Below are 25,944 nucleotides of genomic sequence, written 5' to 3'. Positions count from 1 at the left end.
CTATTTCTTAAAGTATTCATATTGCTATTTTTGGGCACAACTGACAAAACAACAGAGGACGAGTTCCTGTCGCTCTCCCTTCATAAACTACTCTATTCATGTAACTGCTCTATAAAGCTCATATAACTGCTCTATATGCACTATAAACTGCTCTACTCACATTGATATTTTTAGGCACTATACCACTGACAAAAAAACAGAGGGTGACTCACAGCCTTATCTTCAAAATACCCGCGGGATAAAACTAGAGTCACAGGTCTCGTTGGATCCAATAATTTGGTGAAATTCACGACTTGACTAAAAAAGAGACAATCATTAACCTTAAACACAAGAGATAAAAATTTATTATAAGAAAACAAACCACAATTTCACTTTAACGACCACCCCAAGAAGCAAAAAAATTTTCAGAGGGGGTGGCAAAATATAGAATAAAGAAAAACTAACAGCTAGTTTACAACACAAATCCTAATCGGCATCACAGAACTTAAAAACGATGTCGCATTGTCAGATTCTATTGTTCATTTAGGAATGCCTATTGAGTCTAATATGGTTTTACGCATGTCTTACAGATAAGTCATTTTGGCAAAAAGGCGAGAAAAACGTATGGGGTTCCTCTATGAACAAAAAAAATGTAACCGCCAAATTCGAGCCCGGCTGTATAATGCTTTGGTTATACCACATTTTTCACTATTCCTCTAATTTGGATTGTTTTTTCCGAAGGTGATAAAAGACAGCTGCGTTCAGATTATTATAAATTTCTGCTTAATTTACGACCTTAATTTTCTGCTTAATGCTAAAAGTATTGTAAAAACTACAATACTTGGTTTAATAACGTGAATTCATTTTGGTTTCCGACGCAGATTTACGTCGGCTAGTCTTCAAGTCAGAGTTAGCGAAACAGATTGTTGTTGAAATCAATACCATCAAGCTCTAACTTTCAAAAAAAATTGATAAGAAAAGATGAACAAAGATAAGCCTACAAAGCACCGACATTTTCTACCCCCAGCTGCCAACTCAGTAGTTAATACCAGAAAGAAGAACAAATTAGTGCCAGTGCCTTGCAGAACTAATCGATTTAATAATTCATTCGTGCCGTTTTTTACCAGTGCCTATAACAAACTGCCTTAGGACTAGGTTTGTAAATGACAGCGACATTTAGTTTGTGATTTTTATTTACGACTATGAAAGCTGTCTGTAAATAAATGATTTCTAAGTTCTTTATTATTCTTAAAACATATGTTTGCGTACGAAATTGCATTCGCATTTTATGAATCCAATTTTTTCCACAAAAAACTGCAAGTTTTTTTTCTCAACAAGTTTTTACTTATCCTTGTTTTTTTGTAAAATCATTTCCTTTTAATGAAAAACTTTTTTGTAACCTTTTTCTATCTAGCCAATCAACTATTTTAGAGGTTGAGAGATGGTTCTGTCCGCGTGGAATCGCTGTGAGAAAAAAGCTCTAACAGCTTTGTTTTCTTTGTATGCTTTTCATTCTGTAGGAAAAGTCCAGAAATATTTTTAGGCATTTTCTGACAAACGTATATTTTCTGACAAACGGCAAAAAGGCGAGAAAAACGTATGGGGTTCCTCTATGAACAAAAAAAATGTAACCGCCAAATTCGAGCCCGGTTGTATAATGCTTTGGTTATACCACATTTTTCACTATTCCTCCAATTTGGATTGTTTTTTCCGAAGGTGATAAAAGACAGCTGCGTTCAGATTATTATAAATTTCTGCTTAATTTACGACCTTAATTTTCTGCTTAATGCTAAAAGTATTGTAAAAACTACAATACTTGGTTTAATAACGTGAATTCATTTTGGTTTCCGACGCAGATTTACGTCGGCTAGTCTTCAAGTCAGAGTTAGCGAAACAGATTGTTGTTGAAATCAATACCATCAAGCTCTAACTTTCAAAAAAAATTGATAAGAAAAGATGAACAAAGATAAGCCTACAAGCACCGACATTTTCTACCTCCTGCTGCCAACTCAGTAGTTAATACCAGAAAGAAGAAGAAATTAGTGCCAGTGCCTTGCAGAACTAATCGATTTAATAATTCATTCGTGCCGTTTTTTACCAGTGCCTATAACAAAATGCCTTTGGACTAGGTTTGTAAATGACAGCGACATTTAGTTTGTGATTTTTATTTACGACTATGAAAGCTGTCTGTAAATAAATGATTTCTAAGTTCTTTATTGTTCTTAAAACATATATTTGCGTACGAAATTGCATTCGCATTTTATGAATCCAATTTTTTCCACAAAAAACTGCAAGTTTTTTTTCTCAACAAGTTTTTACTTATCCTTGTTTTTTTGTAAAATCATTTCCTTTTAATGAAAAACTTTTTGTAACCTTTTTCTATCTAGCCAATCAACTATTTTAGAGGTTGAGAGATGGTTCTGTCCGCGTGGAATCGCTGTGAGAAAAAAGCTCTAACAGCTTTGTTTTCTTTGTATGCTTTTCATTCTGTAGGAAAAGTCCAGAAATATTTTTAGGCATTTTCTGACAAACGTATATTTTCTGACAAACGGCAAAAAGGCGAGAAAAACGTATGGGGTTCCTCTATGAACAAAAAAAATGTAACCGCCAAATTCGAGCCCGGTTGTATAATGCTTTGGTTATACCACATTTTTCACTATTCCTCCAATTTGGATTGTTTTTTCCGAAGGTGATAAAAGACAGCTGCGTTCAGATTATTATAAATTTCTGCTTAATTTACGACCTTAATTTTCTGCTTAATGCTAAAAGTATTGTAAAAACTACAATACTTGGTTTAATAACGTGAATTCATTTTGGTTTCCGACGCAGATTTACGTCGGCTAGTCTTCAAGTCAGAGTTAGCGAAACAGATTGTTGTTGAAATCAATACCATCAAGTTCTAACTTTAAAAAAAAATTGATAAGAAAAGATGAACAAAGATAAGCCTACAAGCACCGACATTTTCTACCTCCTGCTGCCACCTCAGTAGTTAATACCAGAAAGAAGAAGAAATTAGTGCCAGTGCCTTGCAGAACTAATCGATTTAACAATTCATTCGTGCCGTTTTTTACCAGTGCTTATAACAAAATGCCTTTGGACTAGGTTTGTAAATGACAGCGACATTTAGTTTGTGATTTTTATTTACGACTATGAAAGCTGTCTGTAAATAAATGATTTCTAAGTTCTTTATTATTCTTAAAACATATGTTTGCGTACGAAATTGCATTCGCATTTTATGAATCCAATTTTTTCCACAAAAAACTGCAAGTTTTTTTTCTCAACAAGTTTTTACTTATCCTTGTTTTTTTGTAAAATCATTTCCTTTTAATGAAAAACTTTTTTGTAACCTTTTTCTATCTAGCCAATCAACTATTTTAGAGGTTGAGAGATGGTTCTGTCCGCGTGGAATCGCTGTGAGAAAAAAGCTCTAACAGCTTTGTTTTCTTTGTATGCTTTTCATTCTGTAGGAAAAGTCCAGAAATATTTTTAGGCATTTTCTGACAAATATATTTGTGAATTTGCATATAAGGGCTTTTTGCTTGTGCTTTGACAAACTATTCGTTTGATCTATTAAACAGCTTTGATTTTTTTTGTAACTGTTATATCTTTTCTATATGCCTATTCAATACAGGCTATATATGCTTTTCTTAATGAGTTTATTCTTCGAACAATAGCTACATAAGAACTGAACTAGGTATCAGAGAAAAAGAGCTAGGAAAGTTCATTCATCTGATGAGTCATCCATAGCAGCTGACAACTGATAGACACTATCGCAACATAGAAACATTATTACCTATACTACTAACAACTCACAGCAGCACCAAGCCACCTGATGCCAACACAGCAGCGCACACGCCTCCTCCACCCTAACCTATTCAAAAATTTCCTATTTCACCATTCCAATTTCCTTTAAATCCTTCCTTACGACCTCTCCCACCCATTCGCGGACAACCTGCTTTTCGTTTGGCCCTAGATGGATGGCCGAGAACAACGATCTTTGGCAATCTGTCATCCTTCATCTGTGAAACGCGTCCAAGCCATCTCAACATTTCTCCCATTATAACCCTGAACACCAGGATGGAACCACGTTTACAGCCAGAGTAGCTTTCTGGCTATTTTGGCTGTTTTGTACATACTTGGCCTGATCATTTTATAGTCCTTTTAATACTGTCTCTAACCCTTATTCATTAAAAAGTGCCACAAACTTTTTCATATTTATCTATGTCATTTCCTGTAACTCTATCACGGTTCACCGCGTTTTGAAATGTTCACCCTTCTCCCTTTAACTCTTTCCTTATTACTTATTGAAGCCAAATTCCTATCATTAGATGGGACAATTCCAGATTGGCCTCTCAGCTTTTTAACATGTCAGTACAATATTATACTATCATGCCGTTTAGCTGAGCATCACGTTTCAATTGGGTATATGTGAAGCATTAGTTACATGCATATCAGTAAAAAGAAATTTTTTTTTATCATTCTTATGTATTTTTACCTATTTTTTAACTATTTTGTGGAAACCAATAGTAAGATAATGCTGATACTAAAATGAGTTTTACCTGTAATAAGGAGCAGCTTCAGGTTTTTGTGATTGAGGCTCATTACCAATAGACCACATTATAACAGATGGCCGATTTTTGTCACGATGGATAAGTTCTTTCATAGCTTCAAGGTGATTTTTCAGTAAATCAGCTCCAAAATGGCTTTAAAAGATATTACTTATTAGGAGCATAGGTGAAATTCTACCTAAGAATGATTCGAAGAAAACGTCACAAACAAAAAATGCCAATTAATCCAACTAAAAAAAGAAAACATAGCTAAATATCATATGCAAAGAAATAGGCTGATACAGGTTTTCTATCTTTTTTTTTCCCTTTTTTTATCTTTACACTGCTAAATATAAATACATCTATATGAAAAGAAAATTATTAGAATATAAGCTCTGACTGTGAGCTTTTTAGGGAATTTAAGGGAACCAGGGTCTAATTTGAGATCTTAAATTCTCATAAAATTACATAAATACACACAAAAAAATACATAAACATGTTTAAAACCACAAATATATTCCAAAAAATTAGAAAAAAAAACAACCCAAAATTACATATTTAGAACTTACAAGAAAAAAGAGCAGATCCTTTTTTATTTTCTGGTTTTTATAATATATACTTAGAGCTTACATCACGAAGAAAAAATACGTTCGTCCTTCACAAAAATTGTACGAAAAAATCTTTTATGAAAAAAGGCTCCTATTCAAAATTCTAAAAATTAAAGCATTGAAGCCATAGTACTCAAACTGGACCCTACAGTCTTTACAAAAGCAGCCTTTACCTAACGATGCGTTAAATATAAATCATTCTAGACAACGTGTTGCGTAGTCAAAAACTAATTGTTGAAGAGAGGTCACTTGTTGGTTGGTGGCTTGCTAGTCTTCTCACGTCTCTTGCTAGTTCTTGTACAAATAGATTATTACTATTATATGAATAGCACTAGAATGCTATTACTGTTTAAGCCACCGGCGCACTAGCAAGGCCACTATTAAATATTTGCAAAAACCATTTTAGACAACAAGAGGTCTTATAGTCGGAATTTGCCACAGAATAAGATATAAATATGTTGACAAAATAAAAAGAAATAAGGAACAACAATCATATATTGGGGGTCAACAGAGAGCTACGTTCACCCAGCTCCCTTAGTACTGAAAAAAAGAATTCAAAAGTCCACTAAAAATAGAGAAATAAAGAAAAATCAGAGAAGCAAACGGAGAAATTAGCATCAAATTTTGAAGGAGAGCAGGGGTCATTTACTTATTAAATTTTGAAAAATACCTTTTTTTTGGGGGGGGGGGTTCATTAAAGATGGCCTTTTCCGGTATTTTCATTGAAATAATTTGAAAAAGCAAACAAAAAGCAACAGCATCCTTCCTATATTTTGAAAAATACAGTTTCACCCCTCCCCTTAATTTCTATGGACTAACACCATTGACGTTAAAGCTGTTTTGGTTTGCTTTTGCCATTGGAAGCAGGTTCATCGGTACTAGTGCATTATGCGGGCACCGCTATATACTGTATGTGGAATGTCAAACGGGAAATGCTACAGTCAAACAGGAGAGACAGATACCCGGTACTGAAACAGTTGTTAGAGTGGAATTGATCTAATATGAGCGTTAAAATTACAATTTGGGATTTGCCAAAGACAGAAAAAGAGGCAGTTGAATTTTTAGAGAATAAGGGGTTAATACCCAAGACAAAAGAGTGCAAAAATGAACACACGATGACTTTATACTTGTATGAGAAGCATACTGGAGGTGTATTGGAGGTGTCGTGTACGGCAATGTAAGCAAAAAGTCCGTTCGCGTGTCAATACGTAGTTTGCTAACAGTAAAATACCATTTCTTACTGTAGTTTGTTTCATTTATTTCTAGACCAAAGAATGGTCGTCTATTGCCATGTGTGAAGAAGAACTAGGAATAACCGGGCATCTGTCTCTCTCATTTGACTAGCATTTCCCGTTTGACATTCCACATACAGTATATGGCGGTGCCCGCATAACGCACCAGCACCTATTCATCTGATAATCCTGGAAACGTCTTTACCAAGGTCTGTAGTACAGAAGAAGCAGACTCCAAGACAAACTTCAACCTTTTATGGTTTTAATTTAATATCTAAATTTGATTCAACAACAATTTGCAATAATATGGTATCAAAAACCGACAATTTTTATCTAATTTTGTAATTCTGACAACTAAATGACGCTGGAAACTTAGCCAGTATCTACATATTTAGTATTTGAATCTGATGCAGTCTTGTCTACAGTCGTGTATGTGATCCCCAGCTCAAGATAATCCATTGCAAGAGACACAACAAATTATTTCCAGGAAGACGGCTCATGTCAACATGAAAGCTTGTGAATCTTTCGATCCTTGTACACTTCTAATTTTGACGTACCATTTCTCGTAGCCTGCCTTTGCTTTTTTCTTTCTTTATGCTTTTGGGTTCTTAGAGAGTTTACACATTGTCATAGTTCGAAAATTGTAGCTCACATATTTTCATATTTCAATATTTTTTATACATAAACTAAAATTTAAATGCATAAATTTGGAATTAGTAACATTTGGTGCATTTTATATGTAAGTATGTACAGATTTGCTGATTATATGTGTTTCATTGGTAGAAAAACTATTCAATAAATATTGGGTTTACCCAGTTTTAAATAGAATAATTCCGTCTTTTTCTGTAATAGAACAAAAGTTGTCAAATTCCTAAGTGTATAATCTGATCCCCTCCCAGTTTACAACGGTGTGCTCCAGGGAACCCTCTGAGGCCTTATTCCATTTCTTACACTGATAAATAACCGTGGTGCTGGTTTCTCAGATAGATAGAAATTTGTTGACGATTTAGCTGTCGTAGAGGAAATTTTTCAAAAATTGAAAAAGCAGCGCAAGAAATTTCCTGGAACAGATATAGAATAGAATTTAATTTAAAAATTTCTTCCGCAGCATGGTTGCCGAATTTGAATTTCACGTCACAAAAATCACTAGTATATTTATACCGTACCAAAAAGTTTTGTCATCACTGATGTTCACGTCCGGTGTATTTGACCTTCACGTTAAACATAATCCATTGTACAAAATAAATAAAGAAAATGATTAAAAACTTAGTAAAAAAAAAAAAAAAAAAAAAAAAAAAAACAACAAAAAAAGGAAAAAAAACATAAAATTAATGACTAGTTTTCTTGGCAATTATACAATTCAACAAAACTCGGAACAAAAGTCTTGCGATATCTTTCGTGTTTAGCAGAGACGGGAATCAATTTGGAGACATTTTGTAACTTTATACGGGACGGTCTGTTGGGGGTGGGAAGGTAGGATTCGGGTATAATGAAACGTAATAAGAGAACAGACAGGGTCTTGGTACCGAAACGGAGGCACAGGAGATTCCTCCTCGTGGCCAGCGTGGTGAGTTTGAACCTACCTAGTCGATAACGGTGAGGAGCCTTCCCTTCACCGTTTATGATTCTAAGTGCTTGTTTTTGGACATTTTCAATCTTATAAATATGCTCTGAAGAAAGACCGAAATGCCGCACTGGACAAGCATATTCCAGTATTGGCCGCATGAAAGAACAATAAATTTGGAGAAGATCCTTAAGGGGGCAAGAAAATTTCATCAGAGGTTTCAACAGGGAAACCGAATGGGAAACTTGTTTGAGGATGTTTTGAACATCCCACTTCAGGTCAGCAGTAATTGTCACCCCAGGTCGTTTAATGCATGTGACAGAGATTTCGGGAAGAATGGGGCTTATGAAAGAAGGGGTTGATTTTAAAAAATTAACTGTCATAACTGACAATTTATTAGCCTTAGCTTACATCTTCGACAAAGAAACCTCTCGCGTGACATCGTCAAGTAATTTCATAATTGAGCTTTTAATATTTCGTTGACAAACCTCAAGTGCAGAGAGGTCGCCCACATACTTCCATCAATCTGTGTGGTCAGTCATGAGGCTATTAACCATTATAAGGAATAAAATCAGAGTTCCCTGGGGGACCCTACAACAGATAAGCTGGGGATCGGAATAAACATTTTTATATTTAAGCACTTGAGAACGATTTGTTATAAAAGAGGCAACAATTTTAACAAAAAAAGGACTCACTTGAAACTCCATCAGCAGGAGATACAAGGATATTGTAAAAAATTAGGTCAAAAGTTTTCTGGAGATCAATTAATAAGAGATTCAGCAAAGTATCAGGGTTTTTAAGATTTTTTATGAATGGTGTCAAAAAGACTAACAAGGTAATATGAAGAAGATGTCTCCTTCAGGTTTTCAAACTGTTTTATGTCAATAAGTTCAAGAATCTTTGCCTTTAACAAATTAGTAAAAAAAACCTTCGCACAATAAAAAAAAAAAAAAGGGTCAAGGTGATTGGTCGTACTCCATTAAAATCGTTCAGGCCTCCCTTCTTTTGGATTGGAGTAACATAGCTGAGCTTCAAGCACGACGGGTAGCATCCGGAATTACTAATATCATTAACAATACTGAAAAGGTGTATTGATAGTTTATCAGGGAAAGCTTTTATTAGATCAATTGGGATATCAATGGGATATATGCTAGTTTCTTTTTTTCAGTTCCTGTATTTCTTTTATTATTTCCTTCTCTGAAACTTTTGAGATTTAATCTTTTTAGAGTTTCAGGCATTAGATGGTTTTCCGAGAGAACGTCTGTAGGGTAAAACTAACCTGTCTCACAACCGTCTATACCCAGCCCACGTTAGGGAACATTTGCACAATGTTGGCAAAATATTTATTAAGCTCATTGTCTGTATGTTCAGGCGGTTCATCCAGAATCAAGGTTCTTGCACGAATGACCCTCTATTTCTTTCACTTTCTTAAACCGTTGCTGAGGTTTGCTCTCTTTTAAGCAATTTAATTTATTCTTACTAAAACGAGAGGCAGCACGACCTATCTCTTTCTTCATTTGTTTACGGAGGGCTACGGCATCATCTTTCTTTTCAAGGCAAAAAGTTGTAACTACAAATGGATTAACCCTTTTATTGTTTTTTTTCATTAATGTAAGGCTTACCTGAGGAACATACCTTCTTGGTAACCTCTTGGAAACATTTTTGGTAATTTGTCATTAATTTTGTTTGAAACAACCTAACCTTTGAGTTAAGATTTACAGACGACACACATCATCCCAAATCTCAGACGTCATCCAAGATCCAAAATCAAAAAGACCTTGACTTGTTATTGGCTGATAAGAAAATTCAGAAACTGAGTAATTTTGTTTAAAAACTAGCAGTGGTTTCAAATGCATTATGAAATGAAAGCTATCACCGACGGGGGGGGGGGGGGTAGTTAGAGTATTATAAAAGGTTTTAAGGTTGGTGCAAATAACATCCAAACTGGTTCCACCTTTTGCAGTAGGGAAATCAACAATTTGCTTAAGCTTCTGATTTTTGCACAGATAATTAAGACTAAGTTGCAATCCGTCTCCTGCTATTAAAATGCCAGCACTTGGGTACTTTGTCGTCACAAAGTCAAGACTTGCCTGTAGCCTATCTTGAAAATTACAACGAGATCAAGCTTTCTGTCTGGGTAAATCATAAAATGAACAAATAATTTAATTAGTGTAAGGCCGGGGGAGGTATTTGAGCAGTAGATATAATAAATTATTTCATCGCAATCACCTAGTCTTGGCACATGGACAAGGGTAGGGGATAAAAAATCCTTTGCCAAAATCATAACTCCTCCCCCTTTTTCCCCAGTCAGCCGGGCGTAGCCCAAAAAACTCCTGAAAACCAGTCATTTTAAGGAGATCTGAATTTTGTGCCTGGAATTGCTGTTGCTTCTAACTCAACTAACTTTTCAAAATTCAAACTTTCAGCGTTAGTACGGAAGAAAACGGGAAAATGATAAGGTTTTTCTTATCAAACTCTTTAACAACAGATTTCTTCAAAAAAACTTTATTCTGAGGCAACTTTGGCAGGGTGTAAGTATGGGAGAACGCTGGGAGTGGGGAGAACGTTGCCTAAAAGTAAAAATTATCATTCGGCGTATTGTGGGAAGGTTTGTTGTTAGGCTCAAACTCGCAACCCTGGACCGCAGGGACTACTAAGTCGGTTTTGAAGTGGACAGAAGAGGTTCCCTTTTAAAAACGGGGGGCAAACTGAAAGAGTCGCGGGTAAAATTCTCCTCTCTTAAGGTGAAAAAACTATATCTTATATCTGAAATATCATTGGTAATCTATGAAGCTTTAACTGGTCTATTACCCCTAAAATTAATCAATCTTTACATTATTAGTGTGAAGCTGGGTGGAGGTGGGAATGAAATGTGGTGGACTAGCTGGAGGGCAGACAGGGGGTGGCGTGGAATGGGCATTTAAGTTCTCAAAGTTGGTGATTGGTATGGAATACGGGACCTGGGACTAAAGAACTCAAGATATCAGATGAAGCTGCTATTAATGACATGACAGTAAACATTTTAAAGTCAACAATTTAAAAAATTAATTTCAAGTTGCTAAGGCTAGGAATAAGTGAAGATGAAATGGTGACATTGGGTACCGAAAAGAGCGATCAGGTGGACAACTTCACTTACCTTGGTAGAATTATTAGTAAAGACGGTTGGGGCAGTGAAGATGTTAAATGTAGAATAGCCAAGGCTCAGGGTGTTTTTTTTTACAGTTGAAATAAAGTTTGGAAGAATAGAAAGATAATCTGCAAGCCATGATTAGAATATTGGAAGCTACAGTGATCACAGCGATCAAATATGGTTTCGAAGCACGCACTATTCGAAAAGTGGATAAACATTTGCTAGATGTTTTCCAGAGAAATTGCCTGCGGATTGTTCTGGATACCCGGCTGACTGACCGTATTTCAAACAGTAGGCTGTATGAAATAAGTGGTTCAATCCCGCTTTCTAGGGCCCTAATGAGAGAAAGGTTGGGATGGCAAGGGCATGTTCTGCGGATGAATGATAAAAGATTGCCGAAGATTGTACTTTTTGGCCTACCGTAAAGGGCTAAACGGAAAGCAGGTCGTCCGCGGTCGGGACGGGAGGTTGTAATAAAGAAAGACTTAAGGAAATGGGAACTTCCAGGGAGGGTGTAAAGAGAGAGGCTTTGAATAGATTGGGATGGAGGAGGAGCGTGCGTAGCTGTGTTCTTTCTCTCTCTCCTTACTTTGTATTTGTTCCTAATAAGTTATTCTAATTAAGTGTTTCCCGCCGTATAGACAAGCTCTGCTTCTTGGCTGGATTAAAATAAAGCTTTGATTTAAATAAAGGACTTCACAACAACAACCGGGCAGGAAATAGAACGAATTAGTTCTAGAATTGGATGACTGAACACCACCAGTAGCGGTTTTAGGCCACATAAACTGGGGCCGGGGGAGGTATACTAAAATTGCAATTACATCAATTTTTCACTCAATTAAGAACCTTAAAAGAAGCGTAAAAATATAAATAAAAGGATTTTAATGTTACATGTCAGAAAAAATAGGGGCCCCCCCTCCATACTCCCCACACTTAGAGCCACGACTGAACACCACAGGCATCGCTGTTAGAACAACAAGCTGAAGTATTTTATTTCTTTAATTTTGCCAGATGTACACAAAGCAAAACAAAATAGCAAAATTAAAAAAATGAATACTTTTAATAAGGTAAATAAGTATCTTAAATAAAAATACAGAATCTTACTCAAGTCCAACTCCTGGGATCTCATCAATTACCATTATCCCATTTGTATCAGCAAAATCCATAATCTCTTCTGCATAAGGATAATGAGACGTTCTGAAAGAGTTGGCTCCCAGCCAATTGATTAAGTTGAAATCTTTTACTATTAAAGAATAATCAACTCCCCGTCCTTTTATCTATAAAAAAAATAATTTCCTCATAAATTAAATCTAACTCCTGAGATATCTTCTACATCCATAGTTTCATTTTTAGCAGTAAAATGTACAATATTTTCTTCGCGAGGAAAACACAGAGGAAAATATGATCCTGAAGTAAAAAATACTTTCTACTTCGATAAGATTTGGCTTTAAACCACATGATCGAATTCGAATATATTATAGTTAACCAATAATCAGCTCTTCGACCTTTTTATCTAAAGAAAATAAGAAAAAAGAATAGCATTGACAATATCACTGGGGAAAAGGAAGCTAAAATCTGAATATTTTCAGGTAATTGTATAATATACCCCCGACCGCTCAAGTTTTTCATACACGGGCGCACTGTAAACCATTTATGTCGCTAGTTTCTTTCAACTTAGCGAAAGAAAATATAAAGAGAAGTGAGAGAATAGATGGGAAATATATAATTTGGGTTATATATTTGCATATTAGGGGAGGGGTAAACTATTTGGACATTGTGAAGTCAGATAACAATTCTTACTTCAAATCATCAGAATAATTGTAGCTAACACATTTTGCATGCAGACCCGCTGTACTTTACTCCACCCCCTCAATTCCTAATGTGCAAATATATAGCCAAAATTTGTTTCTAAAGTATTATATTTTTATCATGCTTAGGTATATTTTTATTAGGATTAATCTAACTCCACTTCTTGAGCGGTAGGGGGTATATTATACAAGTACCTTTTTTTTAAACTTGTTCTTGAGAGCAGAAACAGTTCAAAGAATCAAATGTAAACAAAGAAGATGTAACATTTTCAAGGGCTAATAGCTTTTTGACCCAGCTGTAAAAGACTATCACTGTAACTTTGGGACCAAAGCAGGAACCTCAGATTCAGCTATAAAGAATGATTTAAGGTTCTTGAAATATACAAAAAAAAAAGAAAAAATCAAACAGAACAAAAAACATTAACCAAGTTTTATTGAGCCTTAAAACGAATCCTACATAATTTATTCCATAATACAGCTATTATATACTAATCCTACATAATTTAAAGTTTGTTGATGCTATAACGATAACCTATTGGTATTATATACAGATAATCATTTAACTCTTTTGAAATCATTGAAATCATTTAACCGTATGAAACGAGGCGTCTTCGACGTCTAGATACTGATATTGGTTGTTTTTATTTCTTGTAGAAAATTTCGGAGACGACACTGCCTTTCCATGACGATAAAATGATAATTCAAAATAGGGATAAAATCTTTTTTATGAAACCAGGCACCTTCAACGCTGATAAATAAAGATAAAAACTAAAATAACCTAAAAACAAACAAAATCCAATAACAAGGAATAAAATAAAAGTTCAAAATAGGGGTAAAATCCTTTTTAATAGACAGTGTATAGACAATTCACAAAAAATATCAGATATTTCGGTCACATATACAGTGACCGTCATCAGTAGTAAAACTAGAAAAAAAAGAAAAAAAAAAAAAAACGGTTTTAGTTTTACTACTGATGAAGGTCACTGTATATGTGACCGAAATATCTTGTATTTTTTTGTGAATTGTCTATACACTGTCTATTAAAAAGGATTTTACCCCTATTTTGAACTTTTATTTTATTCCTTGTTATTGGATTTTGTTTGTTTTTAGGTTATTTTAGTTTTTATCTTTATTTATCAGCGTTGAAGGTGCCTGGTTTCATACAGGTGAAATATCCGCTGTAGTCCCGTTTGTTTCTTCATTGTTGAGATTTCTTTCTTTCTTGTTTTTTTTTTTTTGTGTCATGGCTGCCCAGTTCGGCATTAGGTTTTTCAGATACACAAAACAAACAGAAAAATCACCAAATAAAGCTTTTTTGCTTTTAATACAGGTTATAGAAATGTAAATATTGTCTTCATTTAGAAGATTTTGGACATATTTGTAATCAAACGCGGACTGGATGTGTAACCGAGAAAGAAAGGATATATTTGCATACATATCTAATATATATGCTATATTATATAATATATAATTATCTTGTTTAGATTCCCCCCCCCCCTAATATATCTGTACATTAGGGTGGTGTGGTAAGGATCCTTCAAAATGGATCAGGTCAATAAATACCAAATCATTTTATTGAGTTAGGACTAAAGTGAATACACCATTCGATGCCTTTTTTTATGCTGATTACGAATATAATAAGCATTTCTATCGGAAATGAATTTCAGCCCCCCCCCTATTTCGGCCAATTCAGGTGTGGGTTTGTTTAGGTATCGCCTTTATAGGGGGGGGGGGGCTGAAATTAATTTCCGAAATAAATTCTTATTAAATTCGTAATCAGCATAAAAAAAGGCATAGAATGGTGTATTCACTTTATTTGAAACTCAATAATATGATTTGGTATATATTGACCATGGATTGATGCCAATTTGTCTACTATTTATAAAGTAAAGATTCTTACAGATACATATTATGAAATATCCTAATCTAATACCTTACAACAGTATCGTGGAAAAAGCCGCGCCTGGGAGTCTTTGGGCCTAGGTTCGATCCCGGCTGTTGCATGGAATTTGAATTTAAAGCTATTATGTATGATTTTTATTTTCTTTTTTAGTCACTTCTTTTGGTATATAAAAATTACTTGTTGTCTTTATTTTTTAACCTATAATTGATACGGGGAGGAGAGGGGCAAGAAGTGAAATATATTGTCTCGATTTTACAAGATTTTGGATATATTTGTAATCAAACAAAGACTGGATATGGACTCGAGAAAGAAAAGAGATATTTACATATATCTAATATATGTGCAATAGAAGATAATATATTATTATCTAAAACGGATTTTCCCTTTCCCTCCTAGTATATTTTCGCATATTAGGGGGAGGGTGTAAACTATACAGGTTATATGCACTGATAAAGACAGTGTTCAAATCCCGCATCATAAACAAAAAGAGGGAAAGAAGTTCAAAAATAAAGAGAGTAAAAAATTAAAAGAAAAGGTATAGATAACAAAAAGGAGAACTACTAAAATTAAACTGTTCTTTAATCTAACAAATATCCATCAAAATTCGAGAATTTTCTGCCTTTTGTACACACAAAAAACCTAACCATTTCTCGGGTGACAAGTTTTACAATTTAATTGACCCAATGCATTACAAATTTATATTTTAGAACTTAGACAAATCATAAAAAGTTTTAATTAAATATCTTATCATAAAAAAGCTTTAAGCTAAAAATTTTTAACTGCAGAATATACCCCTACCAAAAAGTGAAAGTGAATGACTGAAGTGTAGTTGGGATGAGCATCCCGACTACACTACAGGCAATTTTAGCTACTGTATTAACACTACAGCTAAGGCGAAAGCTGTGATTAACCAATTAATATTAGATTAACATTACAAAATTAATATTAATTAATATATGTTTATATTTTTGTATTTAAACTTCTCTAGTTATTCCGACAGAATCGTCATATCTTAAATAACAAAAATACAGCAAACACATTCCGGAAATATACTTTACAGCTAAAATGACTTAACATTTGAAATTTCAAATTACACAAAATGGTCAAGTGTCAAAACAGTGTCAAGAAACAGTAATTACAGAACTTCCACAAGTAGAACAGTAATACGATCAGTGATGTTTCATACGTTCGCTCTGTAATTGCTCGAGTTTCAAATACAAAAGTAAAAAGATTTTGATTTTTTACCACTATGGTACGTATTTTACGCCTTATCCCAGGAAGACATCATTCGATGTCCCATTTATATATACCAGTGTGTCTATTCCACAAAAAGTAATGTTTTTTTTTGTGTTCGCTACATAATTGATTGAGTTATTGCCTTATATTTCGATTAATTACCCTTAAAGACGTATAGGATGTGTTTTGGGTCTACTCACATCAGTATATTATTTAATGTTCCGGCTATATGTAATGGTGTGGCTCTTATACGAAAAGTAATTTTTTTTTGTGTTCTTATATACGAACAGTAATATTTTTTTGTGTTCGCTATATACTTGACCGAGCTATTGCCCATATATTCCAATTTATTACCCTTAAAGACGTAGTGAATGTATTTTGGGTCGAATAACATCAATATATATCCAGTGTTCTACTTATATGTACTGGTGTGGTTCTGATATGAAAAGTAATATTTTTTTATATTCGCTATATAATTGATCAAGTTATTGCCCTTATATTCCAATTTATTACCCTTAAAGGCGTACTGAATGTATTTGGGGTCGAATTACATAAATATATTTTTCAGTGTTCCACTTATATGTACTGGTGTGGTTTTAAACGAAAAGTGATATTTTTTTTGCGTTCGCTATATACTTGATCGAATTATTGCCCTTATATTGCCATTTACTACCCTTAAAGGCGTACTGAATATATTTCGGGTCGAACAAAATCAAAATATTATCCAGTGTTCCACTTATATGTACTGGTATTGTACCATGAGTAAGAAGCGATGTATTTAAAATACCAAAATAAAGTTCCTTCTTTCTAAAGATAATTCCAATTTCCTATAATTAAGTTAAACCTAGTTTCAAAAAGGAAGTCCTTAATCAGCAAAGAAAAAAAGTGTAGTCACCCCAGACAAAGAACAGCACTATCCAGGCTTAAGATTCCGCTAAGAGAGTGAGAAATAAAAAATATGCTTCGTAAAATATTTCTCAGGAAGTTTAAATGGCAAAAACCGTGTGAATGCCTGAATCATCAGAAACATTCAAAAGAAATTATTGGACGAAAGATTTAGATCCTTGGTCTACTTGGGCCAATGGTGAGCCAGTCCTCACGGCGCAGGACTGAAAAGCTATGTTTGATACTTGGGTAAATGTGCTTTTTAAGATTGTTCGTAAATAAGGTTTGGGAGAATTTGTTGACTAGACTTAGGACCATTGAGAATGATTTCATACATTCTTGTCACCATTATTGTCATCTGAAGTGACCCATTGCTGTGCACCTAAGTATGTAAGTTCAATAAACTTATAGCCTTTTTTATCTATATTTATTTCATTTTATATGTCTGCTTCTAGTCGAATGATAGGTAGTTAGTTCGCATATCTCCGAGGTAAATGCTCCCAGGGAATCGGATTTCCAGATAGCTCGAGAAAAAAGAGGCCACATTTTTTCATCCCTACAAATAATAAAATTTTTCATCGCTACAAACAGCTAAAATTTTCTATCGCTACAGTATGGCTCTTATACGAAAAGTAATATTTTTTTGTGTTCGCTACATACTTGATCGATTTATTGCCCTTACATTCCAATTTATTACCCTTAAAGATGTATTGAATGTATTTTGGGTCGAATTACATCAATATATTATTCAATGTTCCACTCATATGTTATGGTGTGGCTTTTATCCGAAAAGCAATATTTTTTGTGTATGCTACTTACTCAATCGAGTTATTGCCCTTATGTTTAGATTTATTTCCCCTCCCCCCCCTAATATATTTGCACATTAGGGTGATCTTATACTGGTGTGGTCTTATACAAAAAGTAAATTTATTTTTGTATTCGCTATATACTTGATCGAATTATTGCCCTTATATTCCGATTTATTACCCTTACAGGCGTACTAAATATATTTTGGGTCGAATAACATCAAAGTATTATCCAGTGTTCCACTTATATGTACTGGTATGGCTCTTATACGAAAAGTAATATTTTTTGTGTTCGCTACATACTTGATCGATTTATTGCCCTTATATTCCAATTGATTACCCTTAAAGACATATTGAATGTATTTTGGGTCGAATTACATCAATATATTATTCAATGTTCCACTTATATGTAATGGTGTGGCTTTTATACGAAAAGCAATACTTTTTGTGTATGCTACTTAATCGATCGATTTATTGCCCTTATATTTAGATTTATTCCCCCTCCCCCCCTAATAAATTTGTACATTAGGGTGGTATTATACTGGTGTGGTCTTATACGAAAAGTAATATTTTTTGTGTTCGCCACATACTTGATCGATTTATTGCCCTTATATTCCAATTGATTACCCTTAAAAGACATATTGAATGTATTTTGGGTCGAATTACATTAATATATTATTCAATGTTTCACTTATATTATATACAAAAAGCAATACTTTTTGTGTATGCTACTTAATCGATCGAGTGATTGCCCTTATATTTATATTTATTCCCCCCCCCTAATATATTTGTACATTAGGGTGGTCTTATACTGGTGTGGTCTTATACGAAAAGTAGTATTTTTTTGTGTTCGCTACATACTTGATCGATTTATTGCCCTTATATTTCAATTTATTACCCTTAAAGACGTATTGAATATATTTTGGGTCGAATTACATCAATATATTTTTCAATGTTCCACTTGTATGTATTGGTGTGGCTTTTATACGAAAAGCAATATTTTTTGTGTATACTACTTACTAGATCGAGTTATTGCCCTTATATTTAGATTTATTCCCCCCCCCCTATTATATTTGCACATTTGGGTGGTTGTTGTAAGGTATATTTTTGGGTCTAGTATAATTCTGGTGATAAGGCATTCAAATTAATTTTATCGTTCGTAACTGAAGTTAAATTATTATAGATTGACTTAATTTCGTTTTCAGAATTAAGGCCGGACTGGGGGAGGGGTAGTATTAAAACTAATTTGTTTTGGTACTCCATTCTACAAGATTTAAGAAGCTCTTGGGAGGAATTTGCCATGGAGGGGAGATTTCCTAGCTGGAAAAATTCTCTAAGGGCAGCCAGGTATTCTTAGGCCTGATTAAAAAAAAAAATAATCAAAAATGAAATTTTCTTTACAGTTAGATTTTTCAACTACAAGTAAATAGCAACATTATAACTTAAAACAGACAGAAATTATTCCATATATTAGGGGAGCTGGCCCATCTTCTATCTGTCACACGTTACACTAATGTTTCCTAATCCTATGAAACAAGTTCTTATTCAAATTCACTGCCCCTTTCATTTCAGCAGTCGTGTTGCAAGAGATTGGGGGGGGGGGGGGTAAATTCCTATTTTTATTATACTTGAAAATATCACAACAACAGTTTCGGAAGAACAGTCGTTCTCAAAGAATTAAGGAAACCGTCAAACTTTAGCATAAAGAGCTATGAATTGAAGTGAGACCAATCCTCCTCACATTCCTTAGTTATTTCTGTTCTTTTTAAGTTTTAATATTGCCCCTTAATTTAAGCTGAGAAAGCTTGTTTTTTTAATTTATCAACGTATCTTAACGTCGATATTTTCAGGATATTTTGAATTGGATATGTTTAGAATTGTAAAATGTTAAATCGTAATATTGATCCAAAGTGGACCAAATTGAAAATTTGAAATTTTGAAAAACTTGAAAATTCAAAATTGAAAATTTTGAGGTAACCTATCAATTTAAAAGTATCAAAATCTATATATTGAGCATCCCAGTCGGAGAGGAGGTAATGCCACACGATCAAACTTTCGTTCCCAAATTGACCCATATTTCTTACAACATAAATGGGTAATACAGACATTTATTTCAAACATTAACACAACTAAGTTGATTTTTCATAAAATTTTGTTTGTTTTTGCCATAAGAAAGATCACGAGAGTTCATCGAAGAGAGAATTAACCGTGTAGGAAGGGATTTTTCTTGGAAGAAAATTGTAATGGTAGGGGAAATTCTCTACAGAAGGGGATTTTTAAGGCCTTATTTGAAAAAAGCAGTCGGAAATTACATTTAAAAAGCATTCCTTTTTTTTCAACTAAAGTTAGGAGCAACAATAAGACTTAAAACGAACAAAATCATTCCATATGCGAGAACGGCTGCCCCATCTTCTGCCAATCGTTCATCAATCTAAAGTATTTTAATGCTACAAAAAAGTTTCTTATTTCAATTCACTGGCCTTTTGTTTCAGCAGTCGTTCTTAAAGAGTTGGGAAAATATGTCAAGCTTTTTGTCTGCTTGATGAGTGTAAACACGACACAATAAATGACAAGACAAACAAGCAACAATCATTCATAAACTTCCAGGAAAGATTTAGCTCTATTCCAAGGATATTGATGCTGTAGCTAGTTAATGATTTAACCAATAAAGAATTTAAAAGACAAGACAGAATTAGTGGCAACGTAAAGTTTTATGAACTTTTGATATAACCTCAACTCCCCCCCCCTCATCCTTCAAAAGACCACATAACCCCCCCCCCCTAGTCAAGATGCTACCTACGCCCCTAGATAAGGAGCTAAAATAAACATTATTTAAAAGTAAAAATAGTTTCAGGTGATAATATATATTATTAAAAAAATAACCTAAATTAATTTTTTCAAGTTCTTAATATACTTTTGCTACCCAAGGGTGCCCTGCAACAAGCAAATGTAGTGGCACAGATAGTGCATAACACCGGATACCATAGCATATATTCATAAGCCTCTAGCGACTGAAAAGAAAATTTTCGAATGGAAATTCATTTGAATTGGCAAAAAATTCAAGTTTGTTCCAAAAAATATCTTTCACTACTTATAGTAGTTAACTTTATAGAGACCGAAATTGCCTTCAGAAAGCCTTTAAAATCAGTTTTCAAACATAGAGGGAAAGGCAAAATGTATTTTTCAGAATCTAGGAGATGGGGGTGTAATTTTGTCGTCTTTTTTCAAAGAGAATAAAAACAGGTATTTTTTAATGAAAATACATGTCTTTAATGAAAAGATATTTTCAAAATCTAGGGCGAGGAGGAACAGGGGGGGGGGGGTGAAATTCAGAGATGAAAAAGTGCCCTTCCTCCCGTCTAATGCGCTTTTTTAAAACATAAAGAGCTAAGTTAATAAACTATTTGATGGACTTACTGACTTAAACGCACATTTCAGTTTTGAGGGTGATTATTTATACATTTAAAAACATAATATCTAATAAGGATCAAAGCCGTACCCGGGTGGTGGGTGTTTGAAACCCCCCCCCCCCAAATGTTTGTCTGAATCGTAAAAGCGTAACACAAATGGATATAAAAAATTTTTTATGCGTTTTTGAGGGTTTTTTGTGTAGCCACTCCCCCCCTGAAAAAAAATCTTTGAGTAAACCCTCCCCCATCCCCCCCCCCCAAAAAAAAAACCTTGGTACGGCCTTGATAAGGATAGACCAAAGATAGAAAGATAGACTAAAATCGCCAACCGTTCTAATAAAACGCTTCTCCGATTCATTTGTGCCTTGCTGTGTATCAATTTTAAATAAGTATTATTCCAGTGTCCCCTTTTTTCTATATCAAACAGCTAGTGGTAATGAACTGTTAGTAAGAAGCAACGCGGCTCAATATAAACCAAAACTGTAAAAAACAGAATTTTGATAGCGATAAGTGCATCAAAATAATCGGCTTATTATGCTGATTCTAAATATATGATTCATCGAGTTTAGTTTTACCCATCAAAAGCTATGAGTCTGAGAAAATTTGCCTGATTTTTGAAAAAGGGGGAAAACACACCGTAAAATTCAAAGAATCTTAATGAAAATCCCACCATCAGATTCATCATATCAGAGAGCCCTACTGTAGATGTTCCAAGCTCCTATATACAAAAATGTGGAATTTTACTCTTTTTTTGTCAGAAGGCAGATCACGAATAAGCGTTTTTTTTTCTAGGTTCTCGTATTAAACTAATAATTCTAAAATATCGGGGGAGGACTCATTTGATCGGAAATCGAAAGTCTAGTGCCCTTTTTAAGTCACCAAAAAGATTGGAGGGCGGCTGGAAGTTTTCCAATCAAAATTTGAGACAGCCATTTTGTTCAGAATAGTAGAAAGGTTTCAGTAACTATCCTTTTGGGGATAATATGGTCCGTCACAGCCTCTGGGAAAAGGGCTGTAAGTTGAAAAATTTACCCTTTGTTTGCGTATAATATTTTTAAGCGATGATAGAATTTTCCAAAGGGGATTTTATATGGAGTCTTTTTTGTGGGAGAAATTTCCCAAGGAGGAATTTCTCGTGATGGGAGGAAATTTTTATGAAAGGGGACACTGATTTACCGACATTATTTGAAAAAACGATCAGAAATTGTATTAAAAAACAAGATTTTTCAACTGAAAGTATGAAACAACATTAAAACTCAAAGCGAAAATAAATTATTCCGTAGATAAAGAGGTTGCCACCTTCCTCAATTTGTACCCCAAATTCCTAAGAACGACTCCCGAAACAGAAGGACCGTTTAATTAGAATACAAAGCTTTTTTTAAAAGTACTAAAAAAATTTAGCATGAAGAGGAAGGTAATGAAGAGGGGGGCAATCTCTTCAAACACTGAATAATTTCTGTTCGTTTAGGAATGTTTTTGATTTAGGATGTTTCTAGGTTAGGAGTCTTTCATGTTTAGGATGCTTCTAAGAATGTATATGTAGGTAATCGCTACGCGCAAAAATCAAATTTTTTGTCCCTAGCGTAGTGATTTATATCTGTAATTGTTTATATTTTTGTTTATTATATTAAATAAAGTCAAATAAAGTCAAGTTCGTTTTGAGTTTTAATTTTCCTCCTTACTTTCATTCGAAATTTTTTTTTTTTTCTTTTTTTTTTCTTTTTTTTTTTTTCTTTTTTTAATTTCATTGTTAGTAAGAACGCAGATTAATTGAAATTTATTCTTAACCACTATAGCTTGTATGAATAAATTTATTCTGATTCTAAGATAGCTTGAAGTAGGGGCAATACGGAAAACACCTACCAGAAAATCTTCATGTTTTCCAAACCCTTGGAAATATACTTTCTGATGATTGATGAAAATGCCTGAACTGTTCCAACTAAGTGATCGAACTCCAATTTTCAGCCGGTAGAAATCCTCAACGTCACCATCTTTCAAATGAATCTGAAAATATAATCCATTTTCTAATTATCAAAAATTCTTCAAAAGGATGCTGCCACAATTTCCTATATCCTACTAACATAAAATACACTGCCTAAAGGTAATGAAAAACTAGTAGAAGAAAATGGTTACCATGTTGGCAACCAAACCAATGGTTTGGTTACCAAACATGGTTACCATGTTTGGTAGCTAAACATGGAACGCAAACGGTAGCGCAACACAGTGAAGTGTCTGGCGATTCCATAAAAAATAAGAAATTTCAAAGAAAATTCGATAATTTATACAATTAATCTGCAATTTTACAGGATGGAAGCTGGAATTTTTCTAAAAAGTGGTAGTTAATCAGCATTTTCTGTTTTCAATATTATTTTGAACCAAAATCTAGTATGCAAAAATTGGCCTAGGCGAGCTTGGAAAAAGCTTCGTAGGTTAAGTAGTCTAATTGACCTTAAGCTAACAGGCCAAATGGTGATATAATTCTGCTTTTTTCACTCTTCGGACGCTTTTAAGCACCTGGAAAAACAACTATCCAGAATTTTGGATTTAATAAAGTCACCAAGGGCTAGATGGCGTTGGTAATTTTTCTTCCAATACTGTTCGATTGCATGTCCGGAAGCCTGTATCAACAAAAAAAGTAATATATAAAAAATTAGACTACAATAAACATACCATATAAATAAAAGGCAAAATAAAACAAATACAAAAACAAAAACAGACGAAAAACAAAAAAACTCAGATTAAAAAAAATTCACAAAACTCACAAAAATCTCAAAAACTGCCGCCTGACACTGCCGCCTGATATGTAGCCTGTGTAGAAACTCGACACGTTACATAAATGTTACGTTATATACGCTACGTTACCTATCATATTGCTGTGTAAGTTTCCCTTATAGGGTTTTCGGACAAGGCGTTTCTAATTGTGCGCTTTGTCTTTCGATCTGACACCATTTTTAGGCGTTTTAGGAGTACACTGCTATTTAATAGCTGTGAAAAAACCAAGGACAGGAGACACGGTAAAAAACGACCAGCTAGCCAGTCTCGCTCCTTTAAAATAGCACATAGCTAAAATAGAAAATAGCTATGGAATAGAAATAAGAAGGTATTTTTCAAAGTCTAGCGGTATGTAGCCTGGGTAGACACGTTACATAAATCTAGGTATTTCTTTAAATCAATAGGAGTGACTATGATGTGTCTTAGGCACTGGCCTCGTGTTGTCTGAACTGTGATGGGTTATTAGTAGCATCAGTAGTAGTACTTTTAGCCCGAGAAATACTTCCGAACGCCACACATACAGTTATAAGAACGAAGAGAATAACTATAATTAAAAATATACGAGCTTAGTTGTCTTTAGCTATTTTTTAAACTAAATTTCCTAAGGGGGAATTCTTGGACGGGCCTAATGGAGAACCCCAGCCCACGTACATATATGAATCTATAAATAGTTTAGAAGCTATTTTTTTTGTATCAATCCATGTCAAAGTTTTTATTGTTGGTCCAAAATTTATACTCTTTGGGATGAAAAAAGAACAAAATTTAAATTAATTAAAAGAAAAACAACTCAATAAATCAATGAACCAATCAATGAAGAAAAGACCTTGAAGTCCTTGAAGACCTTCATAGATTCATGAAAAGGTCAATGTTAACTGTAATTTAAATAATTATTATTACTTTGTTGAATTTTAATAATACCCGTAGGTGCTGAGCGGTTCAAAAGAGAAAATTCGTCCATGGAAAAATGACAAGTTCAAAACAAAAAGCATATAATTAGTCCAGTATTTATCTAGAGGGGTCTTTTTATCCGGTCTCAGTATCCCCCCCCTTCATGTATTGGAATAATAATATTGGTTAATGCAATGATATAAGACTTTTTGCAATACGGTCAATTCATAGGTTTGAAGTCTGATATTTGTTTGTCCACGTTAGCTCTAGTTTATGACAAGAACCCCTTTCCCGATCTTGTGATTCTCCCTATATCCTTCACATTCTCCTTGATTTTCAAATAAACATTTACATCCCTCTTCCCATAAAATGATTCATCTGCACTTGCCTGACTTGGATTATATAAATTGGAGGTTGAGTAAATATTTACATAAATTCTACCAATATTTATAGTTTCATAAATGCAGGTAAAGACATAACCATATTGGAGTCTTCGCGGCAGTGTTGACAAGTTAAGAGTGAAGCATATCAATCCTAATTGGAATTATGGCTCATCGGCCATTGGGAATAGAAGAAACAGTCATAAAAACTAAAATCGATAGAAGTCATCGATAGACACCGATCTGAATTAAAATTTCTAGAGCTGACAGCGACTAAAGGGCCGCCATTGTCCCTTCGTGCTTCTTTTGCCCCAGATATCCCCCTAGCCCCCATTAAATCGAATGAAGTTTTTGAGATAGCGATTTCCCTAAAAATGGTAAGTTGCAAAATGGGGCGCGGGAGAGGGGGACTAAACCCATACAATCCCAAAGGCCTGAAATTGTACAATGGTCCGTTCTTCACTGATATATTTTAGTAGAAAAGATGAGTACGTTTCAGCTTGTTAAAAACAAAATTTTGCAAAGTAAACTAATACCAGTAAGGTTATACATACCAGATGGGCCAATACCCCTCTCCCCTACCACCACCAACTTTTTAGCAGAATGGTAACATGCTATACTTGGTCTAAACCAGAATCATGCATGGATTTAGATTGTAGTGCAAAACTAAGGTAAGTATAAGCTTCGGACTGATTCGGTGCAATACCGAGCTAAGGCCTGAATTGGAGCAAAAATGGTCCAGTTCCTGATTCAATGCAATACCGACAGGGATAAATATCTAGAGATGGAGTGATTT

General features: G+C 34.2%; 1 protein-coding gene across 3 annotated transcripts in view; it reads right to left on the bottom strand.

Moving 5' to 3' along the window:
• LOC148946292 (beta-glucuronidase) overlaps nt 1-25,944 on the bottom strand; it is a 124,147-nt gene that overhangs the window by 22,110 nt on the left and 76,093 nt on the right. For all 3 annotated transcript variants that reach the window (XM_089098356.1, XM_089098357.1, XM_089098358.1), the window contains exons 7-10: nt 22,972-23,112; nt 12,165-12,337; nt 4,539-4,682; nt 213-297 (exon numbers count right to left, since the gene is read on the bottom strand). In XM_089098356.1, coding sequence (XP_088954482.1) covers nt 213-297; nt 4,539-4,682; nt 12,165-12,337; nt 22,972-23,112 — 543 coding nt within the window. The remainder of the gene's footprint in view (nt 1-212; nt 298-4,538; nt 4,683-12,164; nt 12,338-22,971; nt 23,113-25,944) is intronic.

This window comes from Artemia sp. Qi Xiang Cuo, chromosome 12, assembly GCF_049724085.1.
Source record: "Artemia sp. Qi Xiang Cuo chromosome 12, ASM4972408v1, whole genome shotgun sequence".
NCBI lineage: Eukaryota > Metazoa > Arthropoda > Branchiopoda > Anostraca > Artemiidae > Artemia > Artemia sp. Qi Xiang Cuo.
The sequence above is the reverse complement of the archived record's forward strand: the minus strand, read 5'-3'. Positions and strand labels throughout refer to the sequence as shown.